Source organism: Aplidium turbinatum, chromosome 13, assembly GCF_918807975.1.
Source record: "Aplidium turbinatum chromosome 13, kaAplTurb1.1, whole genome shotgun sequence".
Lineage (NCBI taxonomy): Eukaryota > Metazoa > Chordata > Ascidiacea > Aplousobranchia > Polyclinidae > Aplidium > Aplidium turbinatum.
The window spans coordinates 19147919-19166974 of NC_137484.1; the positions used below are offsets into that span (position 1 = coordinate 19147919).

At 41.1% G+C, this 19056-nt stretch overlaps 1 protein-coding gene across 2 annotated transcripts in view; it reads right to left on the minus strand.

The window, feature by feature from the left end:
- Window positions 1–3122: 3122 nt before the first annotated feature.
- LOC145781578 (dynein axonemal heavy chain 12-like) overlaps window positions 3123–19056 on the minus strand; it is a 59181-nt gene continuing 43247 nt past the window's right edge. For both annotated transcript variants that reach the window (XM_082593250.1, XM_082593248.1), the window contains 17 exons: window positions 18743–18935; window positions 17919–18111; window positions 17326–17498; window positions 16977–17117; window positions 16432–16590; window positions 15796–15940; window positions 8830–8980; window positions 8150–8403; window positions 7587–7727; window positions 7211–7348; window positions 6402–6635; window positions 5860–5979; window positions 4965–5137; window positions 4544–4748; window positions 4043–4275; window positions 3782–3873; window positions 3123–3476 (listed from right to left, as the gene is read on the minus strand). In XM_082593250.1, coding sequence (XP_082449376.1) covers window positions 3310–3476; window positions 3782–3873; window positions 4043–4275; window positions 4544–4748; window positions 4965–5137; window positions 5860–5979; window positions 6402–6635; window positions 7211–7348; window positions 7587–7727; window positions 8150–8403; window positions 8830–8980; window positions 15796–15940; window positions 16432–16590; window positions 16977–17117; window positions 17326–17498; window positions 17919–18111; window positions 18743–18935 — 2912 coding nt within the window. In that variant the 3' untranslated portion in view covers window positions 3123–3309. The remainder of the gene's footprint in view (window positions 3477–3781; window positions 3874–4042; window positions 4276–4543; window positions 4749–4964; window positions 5138–5859; window positions 5980–6401; window positions 6636–7210; window positions 7349–7586; window positions 7728–8149; window positions 8404–8829; window positions 8981–15795; window positions 15941–16431; window positions 16591–16976; window positions 17118–17325; window positions 17499–17918; window positions 18112–18742; window positions 18936–19056) is intronic.

Genomic DNA, 19056 nt, shown 5'->3' on the forward strand with positions numbered 1-19056 from the left:
GAGCCAGTCGTCAAACCACATGTCATGACCGTTGCTAGTTCATTAATGATGATGGTATTACATCCCATGTTTCTCCTCACACAGCAGAATCTACCATTTTTGCATTGATTGCCATTGACGTTTGCAGACGTTACAGCAATGCAAAAATGAAGGATTTTGCTGTATGGGTCAGCTGTCCACATGCGTCAAATGTGTTTTCTCCTCAACTGACTATTTTGTGTTGTTACATCGGCAAAAACTAAAACATGTTATTATTATATTATTATTATAAAACAGTATTACATTTTGATAGCTTGCCAAAATCTGCTCCCATGGCTTCGTAACGATACAGTGAAAACAATCATGAATCTTCATATCACTTTTACGAAATATTGCTGATGACGTCACCGACCCCGCTAGTGCCTACGTAATCATTGCTTGTCTGCGTTGATGACGTCATTTTTTGCACTTTCTCTGTCCCACTGTGTTGTCCCGTCCAATTGCGTTTGCTTGAAATTGCGTATCAAAAAGTTTATGGCAACGCATCAATAATACGGTCGTCAAATTCCTGACGACGGCTGATGTTGTCTTGCTTGAAAAGTAGTGTTTTTAGTATTTTCCTGCTTGCGTCTCATCTGTGTATATTTCTTAAAAGGGAAGCGAAACTGTCCACTGAGAGCGTTGAAATGTGATAATATGTTCTTTTAGCCTGTTGATTTTACATCTGGCAACACTTTTATTTCACGCAGCTTCGTGTCTACTGCTTTGACAAATCCCGGTTTCAGTCAACTTACACAAACTAGCAGGGTGGATATTATACTCCGTAGTGTGAGGCAGGATGCCTTTGGTGATCAGATTCTGTTTCATGTACCATCACTGTTCATTAGGGTGTTTCATTTTTTCACCATTTTTGAAATTCAAAATGCCTGGGGTCCCATCTGGTGGTATTTGGGGTAAAAAGTTTACACCCCAAATATTTTTCAATTATGACGTCATATTGAGGTGGTCCACGAGGTTTGAAATTTTTAGGCCTCAAAATCTCGAAATTTGGCTGTATCTCCGAAACCACTCATCATAGATCGACAAAACTAGTATCAAAATGCGCAGAAGGGTCGATTTTCTATACCTGATGTAGCGAATATTAAGGTCTATGTGCTTCAGAAAAAAAGTTACTTCAAAAAATCTGATTTTCGGTCTATTTTCTCCTGATGAACAGAGATCAGGTGATCAAGATAAGAAGTTTTGCTGTATTTTTCCACCTTAGAAGCTGCTATTGCGTAAGAATAGTCCTTGTTCGTTTTGCAAGAGATGAAATGGTAATTTGAAGGTATTACTATTATAAGTTAATGTAACCGTTGAGGAAGAGGTATGCTGCTCAGTGCTCACCTGCTTTAGATTAAGTGTCATTATGGCATTAAGGTCAGGTATTAGTAAAAGTCGATGCCAAACTTCAAGGAATTGGAGAAATGTGCTTCCCCTTAATTCAGATATAGTCAGTCACTATTTTTACTTGAGGAAGAAAGTAGCCGAAGCTAATCCTAAGTTTTTGAAGAAAATACCCCATTTCAAAGATTTGAAAGATGAACTGCTGAAAGATGTAGCTGGCATGTGGAACAAAGCTGGTCTTCCAGTGCTTAGCAAACAGAAAAACCTAGCACTTCTGGCATACAATCTGCCAAAGCATCGGCACTACTATGTTTGAAACAGAGAAAGAGAAATGAAGTAGTTAGATGTCTACACAGTAGCGAAAGCGACTCTGATGGTGATATGAATTGGGAACATGATAAGGAATACGAGCCTCTGAAACCAGCTGTTAGGAAAAAGTGTACAAGAAAGTACATTCTTTTTCAATAAATGATAGAAGCTATGTACTTGTTGATCGTAGGATGACTTTGGTACGCCAGCAGTCAGATCTTATGAGGTCGGTTCTTGGAAAAGATCAAGTGGCTGCAATGCTGCACCACCTTCCATGCTGCAATGCTGCATCACCTAAGTATACCGCCAACGACAAAAAACGAGAGAAAAATCTCTGATGGAAAGTGAGAACCTTCTCAACTCAGCTTCTGCCATGCAGTTATGTTACGATGGGGGCGTTGTCGATAAAATAGATCGATACGTTTTCTTGAGCCAACTTGTTGATGATAATGGCATGAAGCACGAAAGTGTGCTTGCTGTTAAATCTTTTCCCAAAAGTGTGTCGGTCACTGCAGAACTGATTTTTGGCACCATCATCCACGAGGCTTGCAGAGTTCACCTATCCCAAGTATATTCAGTCATGGCTGATACGACTGCTCTCAACACAGGAAAAAAGTCCGGAGTCAATACTCGACTGGTCAATTATTTTAATGATAAAGTTGGTCATGATATTCATACCCTTTAATGCATGTTCCACATAAACGAAATATATCTTTCTCATGTCATTTCTTTTGTGGACGGCGCCAAGAAGAGTCCCGGAGCAATGCAAGACGGGGCTTTGCTTAACCAGATAGCAAGACTAGACAAGCCCAGTACTGAAACCTTAACACCAACTATTCTTACGCAATAACAGCTTCCTAGAGTAGAAAAATACAGAAAAACTTTCATCTTGATCACCTGATCTCTGTTAATCAGGAGAAAATAGACCGAAAATCAGATTTTTTGAAATAACTTTTTTTCTGAAGCAGATAGACCTTAATGTTCTCTACATCAGGTATAGGAAACCGACCCTTCTGCGCATTTTGATACTAATTTTGTCGATCTATGATGAGCGGTTCCGGAGATACGGCCAAATTTCGAGATTTTGAGGCCCAAAAATTTCAAACCTTGTGGACCACCTTAATATGACGTCATAATTGAAAAAAATTTGGAGTGTAAAATTTTTTCCCCAAATACCACCAGATAGGACCCCAGGCATTTTAAATTTCAAAAATGGTGAAAAAATGAAACACCCTACTGTTCATACCATTTTAATGGTTGGTTAGTTTACTGTTGGCCCGTGCATTATGTGTCGGATTGTGGAAGTTTTGAAATTCACTTGATAGCCTTCCACTGCGGTTTTAATTTTAGAACCAGGTAGGTCATGAAGTGAATTTGAAGACGAATTACTCGTTGCGCTCACCGGAGCCTACATAAACTGAGCAATTTACTCTTGAACTAGCGCAACATAAGTCAACAAAATGTTTTATTCAAACAGTTTATAACGATGAAATTTAATAATACAAATAATGCACTGAGAGTATACTGCTATTGAAATATAAGAGGGAGAGACGTAGCAGACCATTACTGCATGGGATTTAGCTGCGATAATACGACGAACCGTCCTGCAGAGGAGTCTGTTCGAAGGCCACTGTGTCAATCATCCAACGCACAAAGAAGGGCTGCCCCTCGCTTGATCCAGTGAGACTCTGGACGGTCAGAGGGGAGCTTGATGGCCAGGACGTAGTTGGTGGAGTGGCCGGTGGTCGACAGGGTCCCTTTCCGTTCACTCGTCTTGTAAACCGGACAGTTGTACTCCGCACCTGGGTGATATGGATGAGTGAACATGATATTCACAATGTGATTTTTTCGAACCGATTGGGCAGTTAACGGTGTGACATTCTGTAGCCGGTCGTTTGGTCGACAGGACATTTGGGTTAGGTTAAGGTTAGTTAACTAACCCTAAAATGAATCGTTCTGTCGACCTAACGTCCTGTCGACGAATGACCGGGTACCGTGACATTCAAGCCGCATCACTCGGTAACGTGAGATGACCGCGCGAGCAAGGCTTATGTTTAAACACGATCCCAGTCAGGTGTGGGCTAAAATGCTGCTGGTTGCAGCTCACCTGGTTTAATGTTTTCGATCTTGTTTGGTTTGAGCCATATTATAGGAACGACGTCAAACAGCACTTTTGGCTTCTGTTCCGCCAACAGGCCGCTAGAAATAAAATAAAAAATGCGTTTTAAGAAATGAATTTGCAGTCATCACTTGGAGGTAGTCAGTTTTGAGAACAAAGCATGCAGTCTCTCCACACTGTAGCCACGAGTGATCTCAAAAACGGTGATTGCAACCGGTAGAAGTCTACAAAATGTAATGCGAACATCACCTTGTTCTGTCCCATCTTGCCCCGTCGAGATACAGGCCATGCACGTAGACCCCGTCTTCGGGTGGACCTTTGTCCGTCTCGTCAGCGGACAGGACCTCAAACTCGAAGTCCAACTTATCGATGGGGATCGTGTACTTTCGTGCGTAGTTCTGACGGGCTCCGGTCAGGAAAGCTTGCGTGAAGAAGAAACCGGATATCCAGAACACATCCGGTTTGTCCATCTCGAACCATGTCTGTGATGACAACCAGACTGGTCAATTAACAAACATCTCAGGTGACACAATTATTTGTCTTTTCCCAACCAACACAGTTGACCTTTTTACATCACAAAATGCAAAAACGTCATTGTATACTGCTTGGTTTTACGTTGCAGCAATGTAAAAAGGAGTTGATTTAACTAAATCATCCATATCCCTGCTTATCTTTGCATTTACGATGTCAGCTGAATAGTCTGTGACAATCGTTTGATCCAGATATTCAGCATGTGTCTCATATCCTAACCTGAAGGAACTTGAGCCTTGCCAAGAAATTGTTGACGTAACTTCCGAGCGGTTTCAGGTTCGGATACGATTTCTTCATCCATAGCGCAGGTACTTTCCCTATCAAGAGACTTCCAGCCAGGTTCTCCAGTTCGGCATTCATCACCACGAGGCCGCGAATCGCCTTCCGCAAGTTGACCAGCGTTGTTCGAATCACGCGAAGCAAGCTAACAATCGAAAACACGTTGATTGGTGAATCGTCACCTGACGTGCCATACAAGCACCTCGGCTGTCAGATCAACATTGATTGTGAGAGTCTATCCTCGGGCTGACAAAACTTCTTTGAGAGTTTAACCCTGTTTGGGATACTAGTAGAGTTAAAGTTAGTTAAAGTGTTGTTTGTTTACTCTGTTAGTGTTTGTTGTTTAAACTCTAAAACCCACTTGTTAAACCTTTCCATTTCCTGCACTAGCACAGTGTTCATACTCTCGCCGTAGGTGACCGGGTAGGTCTGCAAGGCCACTTCGAGGTCAAAGTCTTTGGGAAGCTTATTCAGAATGTCGGCAGCTATTTCGTTCATTGCGTCATCGGTCTTGCCTGCACTTCCGCCGGAAGACTGAGATAATGAAAATGGTGAACGATGAACCCCACAGAGCCCTCAAAACCGCTTCATTTATACACGGTTTAAGCTTTTGTACAGAAAAGCTTTTAATACGAACTAGAACGAAAACCCATTTGAAGTAACGATATCTCAATTTGTGGCCTGGGCTAAATTATCACGATGGAGAAAATATTTACAGTCACATTTCTATATTCTTCCACGCGTATTGTCATCTTAAATCGTTTTTTAGACGCAGAGCACTTTTCTCCATTTTGACTTCAATAAGTTTATTAATGACTTTTTTAATACTTCCGAGTAGGCTGAGTTTCTTATTGGTGCTTTTGTTATTTTTAACGCTTTCAAATAAAAAGCTTCAAGTTTTTTTTATTCCTATTTGAAATACGTGGCACCGTTACCTAAAATTTATCTCTAAGTGGAGAAAAAGAAATTTTATCCTCAGACTTGAGACAATCTCTGATCGGTTGTTCTTGACAGTTTCGCATACTTGTCTAGGCTGTAAAACCACTACCGGTGACGCAGATTGGCAGGGTGAAGTTTTCAATGGTCGAGGTGTTGTCTGTAAATTATCCCATTCAGTAGATGCTGCAGAAAGTAGATCGGTCATTGAAGTGAGCTGTTCACACTCTCAGAGCCGAACAAGCACCGCTTGATCTCAAGGTATCTTTGTTCACCAAGTCCGATACGGATACTGAGCTAACGAGACGGGCGTCTCTTACTTGCGATCCTAAGGTGAGGAGGACAGAGTCAAATATTTCCCTCGTCTCCTGCAGCTCCTTAGAAATGTCCACGTTCTCGTGCATTCCAAACACTTCCGGTTGCTGGGTCACTGGAAATCTCTAAAACAATTCAATGACATCATCAAAAACCGCAAATACCATCGCGCACGAGATCCCAACCCAAGGTGTTGTTGAACCATACCATGTTGTTGAAGAATTACATGACGATATCTGGAAAGGCTATCACAACCGTCATACTGTGCTATGTAGGTTAGATTAGTGTAAAATGTCATACGATTCCGAAACAACAAGTGTTGAACATACCGCGGAACGGTAGCCTACTACACAAAAGTAGTCTATCTTACAAAATATATGTAAATTATACATTAGAATATACAATAGAATTCGTCACATCAAGGGGACTGAAAAAAAGTGACAAACTATGTAAGCAAATCAAAACTATAGCAACTTCTGCCGGAACCGATAAAAATGTGACGAATAAAGCGAACTGACGAATTAAACGACAATGAATTCTACTGTACCTTTATAAACTCAATGTATTCGTCGTGAGGCATGGACGATGGCACGAAGTAGTTTCCACTGGATGACATTTTATACTTGTTCTCATAGACCAGCGGAGGACAATAGAGGTCTTTCAACACAGTTCTGAGCAGCCGACGATCCCAGTCGTCAGTGACTCTCCCCCCGTAATTGCACTCCCCCGTGAGGTAGGTGATGGCGGTGAAGGGGACGTCATCGTACTCGTTTATAAAGATCTGAAAGGAATTTTTTGGTTAAGAACAAAAATAATATTGTTTCTCGGCAGTGGCGGATCCAGAGAGGGGCAATCGCTCGCTCCTAAAACATAGAAAAGTAACTTGCTGTAAATTCATGGTGTATTTGCAAGTTTGGATTATTGTGGACCTTCATATCATTGTGTTTTGTTGAAACCGTCCCCTACCACTACCCTGCTTGCTGAAGCCACCCCCAGGTCGTGTGTAGCAAGAATCGACAGCTATAGACACGTATTTCTAGTGTGTTGTTTAGTTTATAGCTACACCTAAGATTTTAGATAATGAGACTTCTTCCTGTTTTTACCACCCCATTTCCCAGATGTCGGGGCAGGAAGGGGTCTGGCAAGGCGGGTCCTCAGCTTCCACTCATCACGATCCAGCGGTTTAGTGTTGGTCATCTGCCACCGCTTCCTGTCATCTTTTATGTTCTCAGCCTATGTTTTCCTGGGACGTCCAGACATCTTTGTGCTAGGAACTATCACGCTTATGTTTTTGGAATACTCAAGAAAGAATACAGTTGAAAACAAGTAGATGCGAACACTGGACAATGGACATACCTGGAGTTGTCGGACGCTGATTCTCAGATCCGATTCGTTAAATCCGTACGGAATGTTCCATCCGAGAGGTCCAAATTTTCTCCTTTCTTGCACAAGCGCGTGGAAGAAGCACAGTCCAAACAGAAGCTTTTCAAACACCTGGAAGCGAATTGAATTGTTTTGACGCTGCCGCTGCACAAACCGACTCCGTTCCGCTTTGCGGGGTTCTACTGTAGAATTAAATTCACATCAGCAACATTGCCCAAACTATTTTTCATGTCGAGCTTATTGTTTCTTCGCTAAATTAACTTCTATCAGTATGATCAACATTGAGATCATTTTCGAACAAATCCTTTGGTTTTTGCAAATTTTGCAAGACAGGTCAAACAAAACATACCGGAGATTTTATTCCGCAACCGGAAAAGAAATCTGGGTTTGATATGGGGTCGCTGAGGTAGGATTGCAAGACGTTCATACGGAGTCCTGTAGGGGGTTCGTTCGTCATCTTCACGCTGTTCTGTAGCACTGTGACCGGGAACTGTAACATGTTGAATGTTCTGTGATGGTCAGCTCAGTTGATGTCGACAATTTTAATAGAAAAAAAATCATAAGCTGCTTTGAAAAGTTCGCCAGATGCGAGATGGGAATTTTAAGGTTTATTTCACACCTCTTAGGTTTTTTTCCTATAACTTTCTTTTCCAGCTTCGCATGATGAGGATTCACAGCAGTTTATTTGTGTCGAAAAATCTTAACAAAAATCAAAGCTAAGATATAAAGTCTCAATCTTCAACGTAATAATATTTAAAAAATGTCTACCAACCTTAACATTATAAATTTATAGTAGCCATGATCAAAACCATAAAACACACATTGCATAAAAGGACTATTGATAGTTTTTTTTGGTGGAGGGCTGGCTGTATAAATCAACACATCATCCTTGCTTAAACAACAGACACCTACTTTGTCGGAAGGATAACTCGTCAGCCACAAGCGAAAGTCGTTGTGGATCATGTCCGGGTTGAACTCCTCGCATAGCTTCTCCATGGCTGGCATCCACGACACAGCTAGGTGGCAGTTCTGAAGCGCCACCCACGTGCCGTCCTTCATGGCTGCGTCGATCATTTGGGCCGCTATCGGTCCCTGGCCCTGTCCCAGTGATATTGCGTTGAACTTGTTTCTTTCAAAGCCTTTGTCCGCAGCAAATGTCAACAGGGCTGGTAAAATAAAGATCAATAAAAAATAAAATTACACTTTAAACCCTCAAAAGTAAAAAGTTATCATTGTGAAAGGTTTGTAAGTAACAGAACACTGTAGGCTGTGTTTGCAGCAAAGAACCATGGAGATGAAAATATATAAAGTGGTTGGTCGGAAACTCAATACATTAGCAACGATCGAGGCTTGTCTCAGACAACCTGAAGCCAATCACAAGACCAGAAAATGAAAATCCAAATACTCAGGCTGCAATTGCACCAAACAAAGTATTTTTAACTTCCATGCAGAATACTTCAGTGGAATTCAAATATAGCCCAGCGTTAACGCATCGGTGGTCTACCGATCTAGAATATTTGAATTTTGGACTTGAAGGAAGTATCCACGTACAAAGCACATGAACAAAATATGACGTCAGTGTTGTCGCCTACCTGCCATAGGGTCGGCACCGGGGGAGAGCACAAATACCAGAGGGATAGTCTTGTTGGAGTCGGCGTAAGACTTCGCAAGATCAAACGGAGGAGGCTCGACAAATTTCCTTCCCAACTTTTCCAAAACAAACTGCCTCACCATTGGAATGACCTGCATGAAGCAAAACAAGACCCAAGTTTTATTAAACATAGCGTCATCCGCTGAGACAACAACAGATCTTCAAACATAATGTCGCTTGCTGCTTGTTTAATCTTTTCACTATATAACGGGTGGGAAAAGACGATAACCTTCTCGCGGTTCACCCTGTCAGTACTGATTTTTCAGGAAGCTAATCATCGTCTAGGCTTGCGGGCTGACAGCCGCATAAACACCGAGTGGGTGGTAAAAGGATAAACCCTCGGCCCACCTTCGGAAAGATGTCTAACTTTCAACAAGCACCTTCAAGGCCCAGCACTATACCATGGGAAATCACCATCGGCACATGGAATGTACGAGGCCTTAATGCTGAAACCAAAAAGCAAACTCTGGGCAAAGACTGCCAAAGCTACAATATTGACCTCTTATGCATTCAAGAAACCAAAATCAAGGACCACCAAGAAGTCAACCTACAAACAGGGCACAAACTTGTCCTGCTGCAACAAAACAAATCAGTTCATTATGGCTTGGGATTTATTATTGGCCAAAGACTGATCAACCATGTTGTGAACTATAAGTACGTTAGCGACAGAATTGCAACTATGGACCTCGCTATTCCAACTCGAAATGGTAGTCTAACAAAAATGCGGCTGATCAACGCCTATGGACCAACCTCTGAAAGAGCAGCAGAAACACCAGAAAATCTTGAAAATTTCTATGCAGAACTTCACACTGCTAGCACCACCCCCGCTAACTGGCTTACTTTTATATGTGGCGACATGAACTCCAAACTCGGAAAGCTTACCCAAGATGACATTGACACGGGCCTAAACGCATGCCTGGGCAGTTACGGCACTGGCCAACGCAATCTGAACGGCAATGCACTCATGGATTTTCTTTCTGCCAATGGTTACTTTGCCAGCAACACTGCCTTTCAACACCCAAGCAGACACCGCACTACCTGGACGGGATTTATCAAAGATCCAAACAACCCCAAGTTAAGTAAGCCTATTTACAACCAAATTGACTACGTCATCTGTCAACAGAAAGCACGCCCTCTACTACAAAACGCAAGGTCTTTTGCAGGCACGGACCTAAACTCTGACCACAAGCTTGTTTCCACGAAACTAAGAATTGATAAAATTCATTTAATTCACAAACGCCATCCAAAGAAATCCAAGCAACAGAGAATCAACATCCATCGTCTGAAAGATGATCGAAAGACCCAGCAATCATATAGGAAAATTCTGAAGAATATGTTGAGCGAATTAGACCGCAACGATGATCCAAACACAACTATAAACCATCCACTTGACTGCATGAAAGTTTCAGCCATAAAAGCTGCCGGCATCACCAGAAGCAACCCACCACAACATACGTTTGATCAACAAGTAGCAGATCTGTCCAAACAGCAAAAAGCTTTAAGGCTACAAATTTATCAAAGCACAAACAACATGGAACGCTCTAACCTCCGAAAGAAACGTACAAACATCCTACACAGCATATCCAAAAGATTAAAGGAGGTTGCAATAGAGAAAGCCAACTCTTTGGCAGAAGAAATATCCGCATCTGAAGACAGCAGTAAAATGTTTCAAGCAGCAAAACTACTTAAAGCGAGAAAGCCTCCTACCCCCATCATGATTCAAGATGTCAATGGCAGTTTTGTGCTCTCAGACAAAAGCAAAGTAGAGATTGTAAGAAAATGGTTTCAGCAACAATTTACAGATTCAGATGATGAACCAATACAACCATTCACCGGAGAAGCAAGACCCTTGCAAACACCAATAACCACTGAGGAAGTGTCTGCAGCAATTTCTTCTTTGAAAAACCGTCGTGCTGCTGGCCCTGATAACGTCAACAACGAACTCTTTAAATTCTCCAAAGACATAACCTCCGGTTTAATATCACAGACTATTAATGAATCTTTCAAACAACACAAACCAGTATACACCATCGGCGAAGGCATACTAATTGCTATACCAAAACCCAAGAAACCAAAAGGACCACCAGCTAATCTTCGACCCATTGTGCTCCTCAATAGCATCAGAAAAATCCTCTCCATCATCATTTTGCATCGGATTAGAGACAAAATTGACAGCTTCACTGGACCCTTCCAAAGCGGTTTCAAACGTGGCAGAAGCTGTGCTGACATTGTCTGGGCACAACGTATGCTCGTTTCAGTGGTAATGGCTAGAAAATGGGACTTCCACAAAATGGGAATAGATATGTCCAAAGCCTTTGACACCATCAAACGCAAAAAAATCCTTCAAATTTTAGACCAAGCTGGCTGTGATGAAGATGAACTGGGACTAACCCGCACCCTGCTAGCTGGCACGAAACTGTATGTGCGCATTAACAACGAAATGTCCGCAAACTTTGAGACTACCATCGGTTCCCCTCAAGGAGACAGCCTCTCCCCAATACTCTTCACCTGCTACCTATCTGCAGCATTGAGCTCAGTGCGAGAGCAGTCCTCCAGACCAAACCCCCCTATATCTGACACATGCATGCCTTTGAAAATGGAGTATGCAGACGATGTTGAGTTTCTGGATGAGGAAAGACAGCCACTTGATATGCTACAATCTATTGCAACAAAGAACCTGAAAAACTACAATCTTTTCATGAATGAGACTAAAACTGAATTCACCCACATATTTCTTGCAGACACAAATGAAACTGATGCTGATAGCCTACCGATTCGAGGAAACGAAAAATGGCGTACACACAAACTTTTGGGATCATTGTTGTGCAGCACTGCCGATGTCAAATCCCGCTGCAATTTAGGCAATGTCGCTTTCAGATCACACTGGAAACTATGGAGCAAGAGATCGAGAATCCCATTACAGTTGCGACTAAGATTGTACAACGCGTACTGCATCCCAATTATGATCTACAACTGTAATAGCTGGTCTGTTACCAAAGGAAGCCTTGAAAGATTGGATGCCTGTCATCGAAGACATTTACGTGTCATAACTGGTCATACTTGGCCAAACAGTCTTATCTCGAACAAAAATCTCTACAAAATATGCAACAGTGAACCATTGTCTTGCAAGATCTCCACCATGAGATGGAACATGTTTGGACACATTCTGAGACTTCACCAGGACTCACCTCCCCAGAAAGCCCTTGAATTTGCAATAATTGGCAGCAAAAAGTACCAAGGCCGAACCGGACGTCACCGTACCAATTTATTACAACTGCTGAGATCTGACATCAGAAAAGCTGGCCTGGGATCCCTGCTCAGCACACCACATCTCCATCGATTGCAAAACATCGCAAAGGACAAAACAGAATGGAGATCCTATCAAATTACCTTGTTGAAAGACTGATCGAAGCCAGCGGATGCCAAACGATTTGGCTACACTGGCGGCGGAGACAGTTACAATAATAATAATAATATAACGCCATTGCGTTTTCCGCCAACCTAATTAAAACAATAAGCTGGTTCCGATACCTTTCTTTACTCATTCACAGCCAGCATCATTTTCAAAACGATGCTCGTCAATGCGTTGCACAAAGCTTTCGTAGCAGAATCTAACAAATCTATTGATTCCCTTTGAGGTGAAACAGTGGTTATTAGGATGTTTCATTTTTTCACGATTTTTGAAATTGAAAATGCTTGGGGTCTAATCAGATTGGATTTTGTCCACATATAGCTGATCCAAAATATTTTTTCGATCGGACGACTTTTAGAGGGTGCGCGGCCCCCCCAAAGTTTGAAAATTTGAAGCGTGGGAAAATTTGCAGGAAATATGTGGTATCTCGGTAATGGAAGGAGATAGGAAGACGGGCAAGGTGTCAACTTGTTCGGAATGGCCAACTTCCTATCTGCGCTTAATACATTTTACTACCCTATCTGCAACGGAAAAAAAGTTAATTGCAAAAAAATGTTTTTTTCATATTTTTGATGTTTTCTTCAAAAATAAATTGAGTCATCAGAGTTCTTACCAGCAAAAGTTACCAAGTGAAGATGAACCATCTTGCTCTTATTCAACCAGCTCAGAAACTTCCAGCCTGGTAGCACAGGAGAGGCTAAGGCGAAGACCTACAGATATGATTCCACCTGATATAACCGTTTCCAGCAGTGAGTCTTCGGAAGATGAGACACAAGGCTTAATTCTTGATCCTGGTTTCGCCAAGAAAGCAGTAACAGGTGGCAAGATGTACACAAAAAAACGAAAAATTGCCGTAAGTTCTTTAAGCTGTATGTTAGCTGACCGGCAAAACACTTCTATTCGCCAACAATCTGACCAGTTGCTTGCATGTGCTGGTGACGATATTGCTGCCTCACCGACTACCGTATATAGATGTAGGGAGAAAACAAGAAAGCTGTGTTTAGAAAAATGTGAGGATGACACCTCTGCTTCCGATTTTCTGCAGCTTCATTATGATGGTCGAAATGTGAATGGTATGGATCGTTATGTGTTTTTGGATCAAACGCATGATCGAGCAAAGAACAAAACTATGGAAAGAGTTATCGGAGTAAAGTCTTTTCTCAAGAAAATTTCTGTTAATAGTGAAGCTGTCTTTAATGCGATTATTGGTGCATGTGGTGAAAATCTTTCCAAAGTATACTCGATCATGAGTGATACAGCGAGATTGAACACGGGCAAAAAAAGTGGTGTTAATAAACGAGTGACTGATTACATCATCGAGAATATTGGACATGAAATACATTCTTTTGAATGTATGTTTCATGTAAATGAAATTTACTTGTCTCACGTAATTGCTTAGGTTGAAGGAAAAAGCAAGGGTCCAGGTGCAATGCAAGAAGGCGCACTACTCAACAAAATTAAGTGGATTACAAAATGTAACTTAGAAAATCTCATCGCCAGGAACAACGTTGATGTCCAAATCACACCCATAGCTGCTCTCCACCTCAGAAGCAAAATTGAATGGTTTTCAGATCAAAAACGCTCAAGAATTTCTGACAACAGTTTTCGAAGTGACCAAATGTGTCTGTTGGTTTTAGCTTGTCAACTGTTTATGGATGTTCCAGCCAACTTGAAGCATTTGCTTTCCTACAAGCAAGAACAGATAAGTCAATCACGTTGGGTGACAACGGCAAATGGGTACCTTAGAATGCTGCTTTTCAGCCCATTTGATCTAACGTCTGCTGAGAAGAGCAAATTGTCACGTTTAGTTTCGTACATTGCTTCTGTTTATGTTCCGTCTTTTATTATGATCCATCTCAATCCTTTTGCCCTGGATGCTCCTTTCCTGACTTTGTTCCAAAAAGATCTCCTGCAAGCTTTTGAAGCAAATTGATTCCACACTCGTGACTGTAGTATGGCGCTACTATCTGGATCATGCAAAAAGCTGGCTTTCTCCACAAAATGTTGCCATAAGCATATATTCAGACAATCCACCTTTCTCTAAAAATGTACTGACAGATCTTACTTCACTACCTAGTGAGGTAAGCATCGAAAATATGCTGCAACAAAGACAATCGAACCTGAAGCATTTCTTCACTGTTCAAAGCAAGCAAGCACGCTGTGTTTTGTTTGGGAACAGGCAGTTCTGGAAGAGCGTCAACAACCACAATAGATCAAATGAGAGGGAAATAGGGAAGATCATAGAATTGCTACAACGAAAGAAGATTATTAACAACTCTGATCAACAAAGCAAAGTTGATGTTAGACTGAGGTCGTATTTAAGCAATGCTGAAGAATAATCATTAAGTGTTACATGCCGGCAGTAATTTTTATTCTTGGGTAACATGCCCGATTTTTCGTTTTACATGATGTTGCTTATTTGTTTTGCTTTCACTGGTCATGACTGGGGATCCCTGTTCCTGGAGCTGCGTTTGAGTACCTCTAGCCCGCAAGTATTGTACATACTGTTGAATTTATGATTTTCTTCGCGTTTGCATGGTGTATGACTCTTGATTTGCACAGCTACGTCAATGTCAACTGTTTTGTTTAATTACTCTGTGTTGGTAGCTTATGCTGAAACGTTTACATACTATGTGAGAGACACTGTGCGATAGGAGATGACGGTATTCTAAGCCAATCGTGAAAGGAAGTCCATTGTCATGTAAAATTCGATGCACACTTGTACCCTATGCCATAGCACATGTTTGTTGCTCTCTATAACTTGTAATCACTGTAGTTACTGGTTCCAAGGGTTTTGCTTCTGTAGAACAAAATATCAAAAATATGAAAAAAACAGTTTTTTGCAATTAACTTTTTTTTCGTTGCAGATAGGGTAGCAAAATGTATTAAACGCAGATAGGAAGTTGGCCATTCCGCACAAGTTGACACCTTACACGTCTTCCTATCACTTTCCGTTACCGAGATATCGCATATTTCCTGCAAATTTTCCCACGCTTCAAATTTTCAAACTTTGGGGGGGCCGCGCACCCTCTAAAAGTCGTCCGATTGAAAAAATACTTTGGATCGGCTGTTTGTGGCCAAAATCCAATCTGATTAGACCCCAAGCATTTTCAATTTCAAAAATCGTGAAAAAATGAAACATCCTAGTGGTTATAGATGGGAATTTCAAGGTCGTTGGATACAAAATTAGTAATTGAGGAACTTTCCCGGTTCAAGAAACAGGTATAGATAATCGAGCCCGGAAGAACAATTCGGATTTTTTCCATCGAGCTGTCGGAAAACACCTAGCGCGAAAGAGTCAACTGATGTTTGAACAGCCCGGTTGCCAATGAGTGTGTGGCTTCAACCGGGGCCTCATGACAGTCTTTTCGCTGAACAAACAAAAGTAACGTTCCCAGACAGCAAAATCCGTCATTTTTTACATTGATTCAACGTCTGCAGACGTTGAATCAATGTAAAAATGACGGATTTTGTTGTCTGGGTTAGCACACCCACCTTGTCCGGTCGCAAGCATCTGATGACCGTAATCCTCTGGAATTCATTCAGTTTCCGGTTCCAGGGCTTCGGAAGCTTCGCGCCCTGTGGCTCCTTCATGTCGTAAACTTTCCGCCATTCCTCGAGATTTTCTTTGAAGTGAGCCCTTGGATCATCAAAACAATATGGCTTCAATACTTCATAGTTTCATTGCATTCAATTGCCCTGTTCCACTAAACCAATGGCCTGGTTGTTTTTCTAGAACAACTTTAAATATAACACAGTTCAAACGGCCATTTCTGACGTGTGTTCTCGCGCCTCGGTGGCAACCTTTTCGCGGGCCCGGTGGTGGGTCGCGACCGGGTGTTTGAGGACTCCTGCTCTAAACCAATAAATCAATCGATTGGTTATTTTTCTAAAACAAGTTTAATTATTAGAAAGTTCAAACATTATAGTAAAGTCTCGGGGGGGGGATTAAAGCCTATTTACATCATAAAACGTTACATAGATGGGTGACGAATATCACATTTTTCTGCACATGGGCAGTGAAGAAAATCAAGACAGTGACGTCATATTGGGAATATTGAATGCATGATTGCTTTTCGCTTTCGAAATGTCTTTGCAATTAGCAGACAGTGACATCGTTGAGCAACTTACAAGAAACCCTTGAAAGCCGGCAGGTTTATCAATCGACAAATTTCGTTCCATGACTTGTCACTCAACCATGACGAGTCCGGATTGGCTCGTTTGTTTTCAAGCCCAACCCCTCCAGTGAGGAAAAAAAGAAATTCTTCCTTTGTGAGGTCGCCTTTTGCCCTGTTAAGGTAAATATCGGTTAAAAGCGAACAAGTGCAAAAGGCACAACGTTACTTTTCGTAACTTCAACATAGAAAATCATCAGACTAAAAAAGTAATTGAGAGGCTGCTGATTTTTTTCGTTTTAACTTGTAGAATCTATTTAAATCAGTTTGTATCCTTTGCGGACCCTTTTCTTGTTTCATGGGCCAATCTGGCAGATGTTTGAGGGTGCAACCCCCTCTTTTTCTTGAAAAAAGTAAATTTACGCTACTTTTTTTTTTCTAGTAATTTTTTGGTTCCCACTCAAAAGTAAGCTGCATGTTCCTGTTTTAAGCGTCGGGTCAATTGAATTCATAGCATAACGCAATAATGTAAATGATCGTAGCGCACTGCAGGTCACTCACATTGTAAGGTTAGTGCATAGAACCAGCGAAAAGAGAAGTTTGTCCTTCTCAAACAAAGAGCGACAGACATTGCAGTAGAGATTGTAGGTAAAGTGGTCGATGAGGTAGCGAAGGCGTTTGTCTATTATCTTTGACTTGTTGCTGAGAAGAAAACAAGTTGTAAAAATTAAAAAGAATGCAACAAATGTACATTTAATTCGGACGTTTATCAGTAAAACGGTGCAGCATCAGACGAACTTTAACAAAAACATGTAAACTATAACTTTAAAAATAAATTTAAGGTTTGGTAGCCAAATTTGAACAACATTGCTTTTAATAATTGGGTTGAATAGAATTCAAACCGCCGTACCTGTCGGAAATCGAGTTGACATAGAGATTAACGAACCAGGACAGAGAATACTGATACATGGGGTCGATATTTGGCAGGTCGGTAATGCTGAAAAACAATATGGACGAATGTTTTGCGATTGGACGGTAGCACTCACGTGACTCGGCTATCTTCTGCTCAGTTGTCTCGGCAATCTAAAGTTGAAACATCAGAATGTTAGAAGCAAGCGAGTCATAGCTGAGGAATACAATTGACTGACAAAGTTAATGAAATGTTATACAAAAAAGTTTAAGTTGTAAAACTACTTTTCAAAGAACCATCACGTGTAACTTCCGATGGAAATTGGCTTTTTGTTGCAGAAAAAACAACTGAGTTAGTGTTTGTTGTACCATCGTCAATTCTCTTATGTTTATTTGCTCAAAGAAACTTATAACAAGAAAAATTATTCGCTAACTGGCATTTCCGACAACAACTTTACATAGCACGTGGATATATAAAAGTAAAGAAAAGCAACAAAGACATTGTCGTTGATGACTGATATGCGGTGGTTCAGAGAGTCGTGAAATTGAAGTAAAGATGACTCGCTGTGATACAAAAACAACTGAAAAAGTTACTTGTTGCTTCTTTTGGATATCATCCGAGAGGACTTTGGAAGAGTCGAGCACCAGGATGGCGCTTTCATCCTCCAAGATATTGCCTTCGGAGGAGGATAGGGTGTAGAGAATTTTATCTTCAATCTCCTTCAACTGTTTCTTGTTGGAAGCGCTTTGGAGGATGAGAATATTACGCTCCTCCTCCAGCTCTGGCCTGATGCAAAAGACACAAATTGGTCAAACGTCTGTCAGTGTGAGATCAAGTTTGATGATAAATTTACAATGCTGAGCGTAAATATAAACTGTATTCCAGCAGTGAAACTGTTGAGCGGCAGCAACACAGTAGTTGTAAGAAGTAAACCAATAGTTACATGTGTCTATTCGTTATAATTAACTTAAAAGTAAAAAAAAAATCTAATAAAAAGCTCAAGATATAACTTGTGCTCTGTGAAATTGTAGAAAACCGTGAAATTTGTTAAAATCCCGGTAGTGCCCAAGAAAAATAGTCAAACCTTCCGAATTTTTTTTTTTCAAAAAGATGTAGCGCAACCAACACAGAATATTTAGCCGTACATTTTGTTGCAAAGTCGCAACATTGGGATATAGAGGGTCAATTGAAAGCATTTAGTTCCCTTTTTTGTACTACAAATAAACATAATTTGAGTTCATTTTAATTATGTTGTGTTTCTTTGTGTAATAAATTACGTTAAACCAATTGCTATTTTAGCAACGCAATCTATGGGTTCAAATAAGCCATGACTTCACTTCAGTCATTAAATTGTTGCGACGAATAAAAGGTTCATTAGAGTTAAGTTAATCAACGGTACGCAAGTGACGTGGCTTACTTTTCTTTCGCAACTACGATTCCAAGCAACTGGTCTTCCAACCCTTCAGGGGTGATCATGAAATTAAGCAAAGAGACCTTCGTTGCAAGCTCAGGTAAGTAGTGAGGGTTGCGCAGTTTGGTCGTGATGTAAAACCTGAAGTCGTTGCTGTACTCGATCACGTTCTCACCCAAGCGGATACACAGTATACCGCCTGGAAAATACGGAAATTGGAAAACTCGTGGAGAAATAACATACAAAACCAGCCAGGTTTGGAAACTTGTATAATTTATTTTTCCGGGACTTCATTTTTGACTTAAAGAAATTGAAGACCT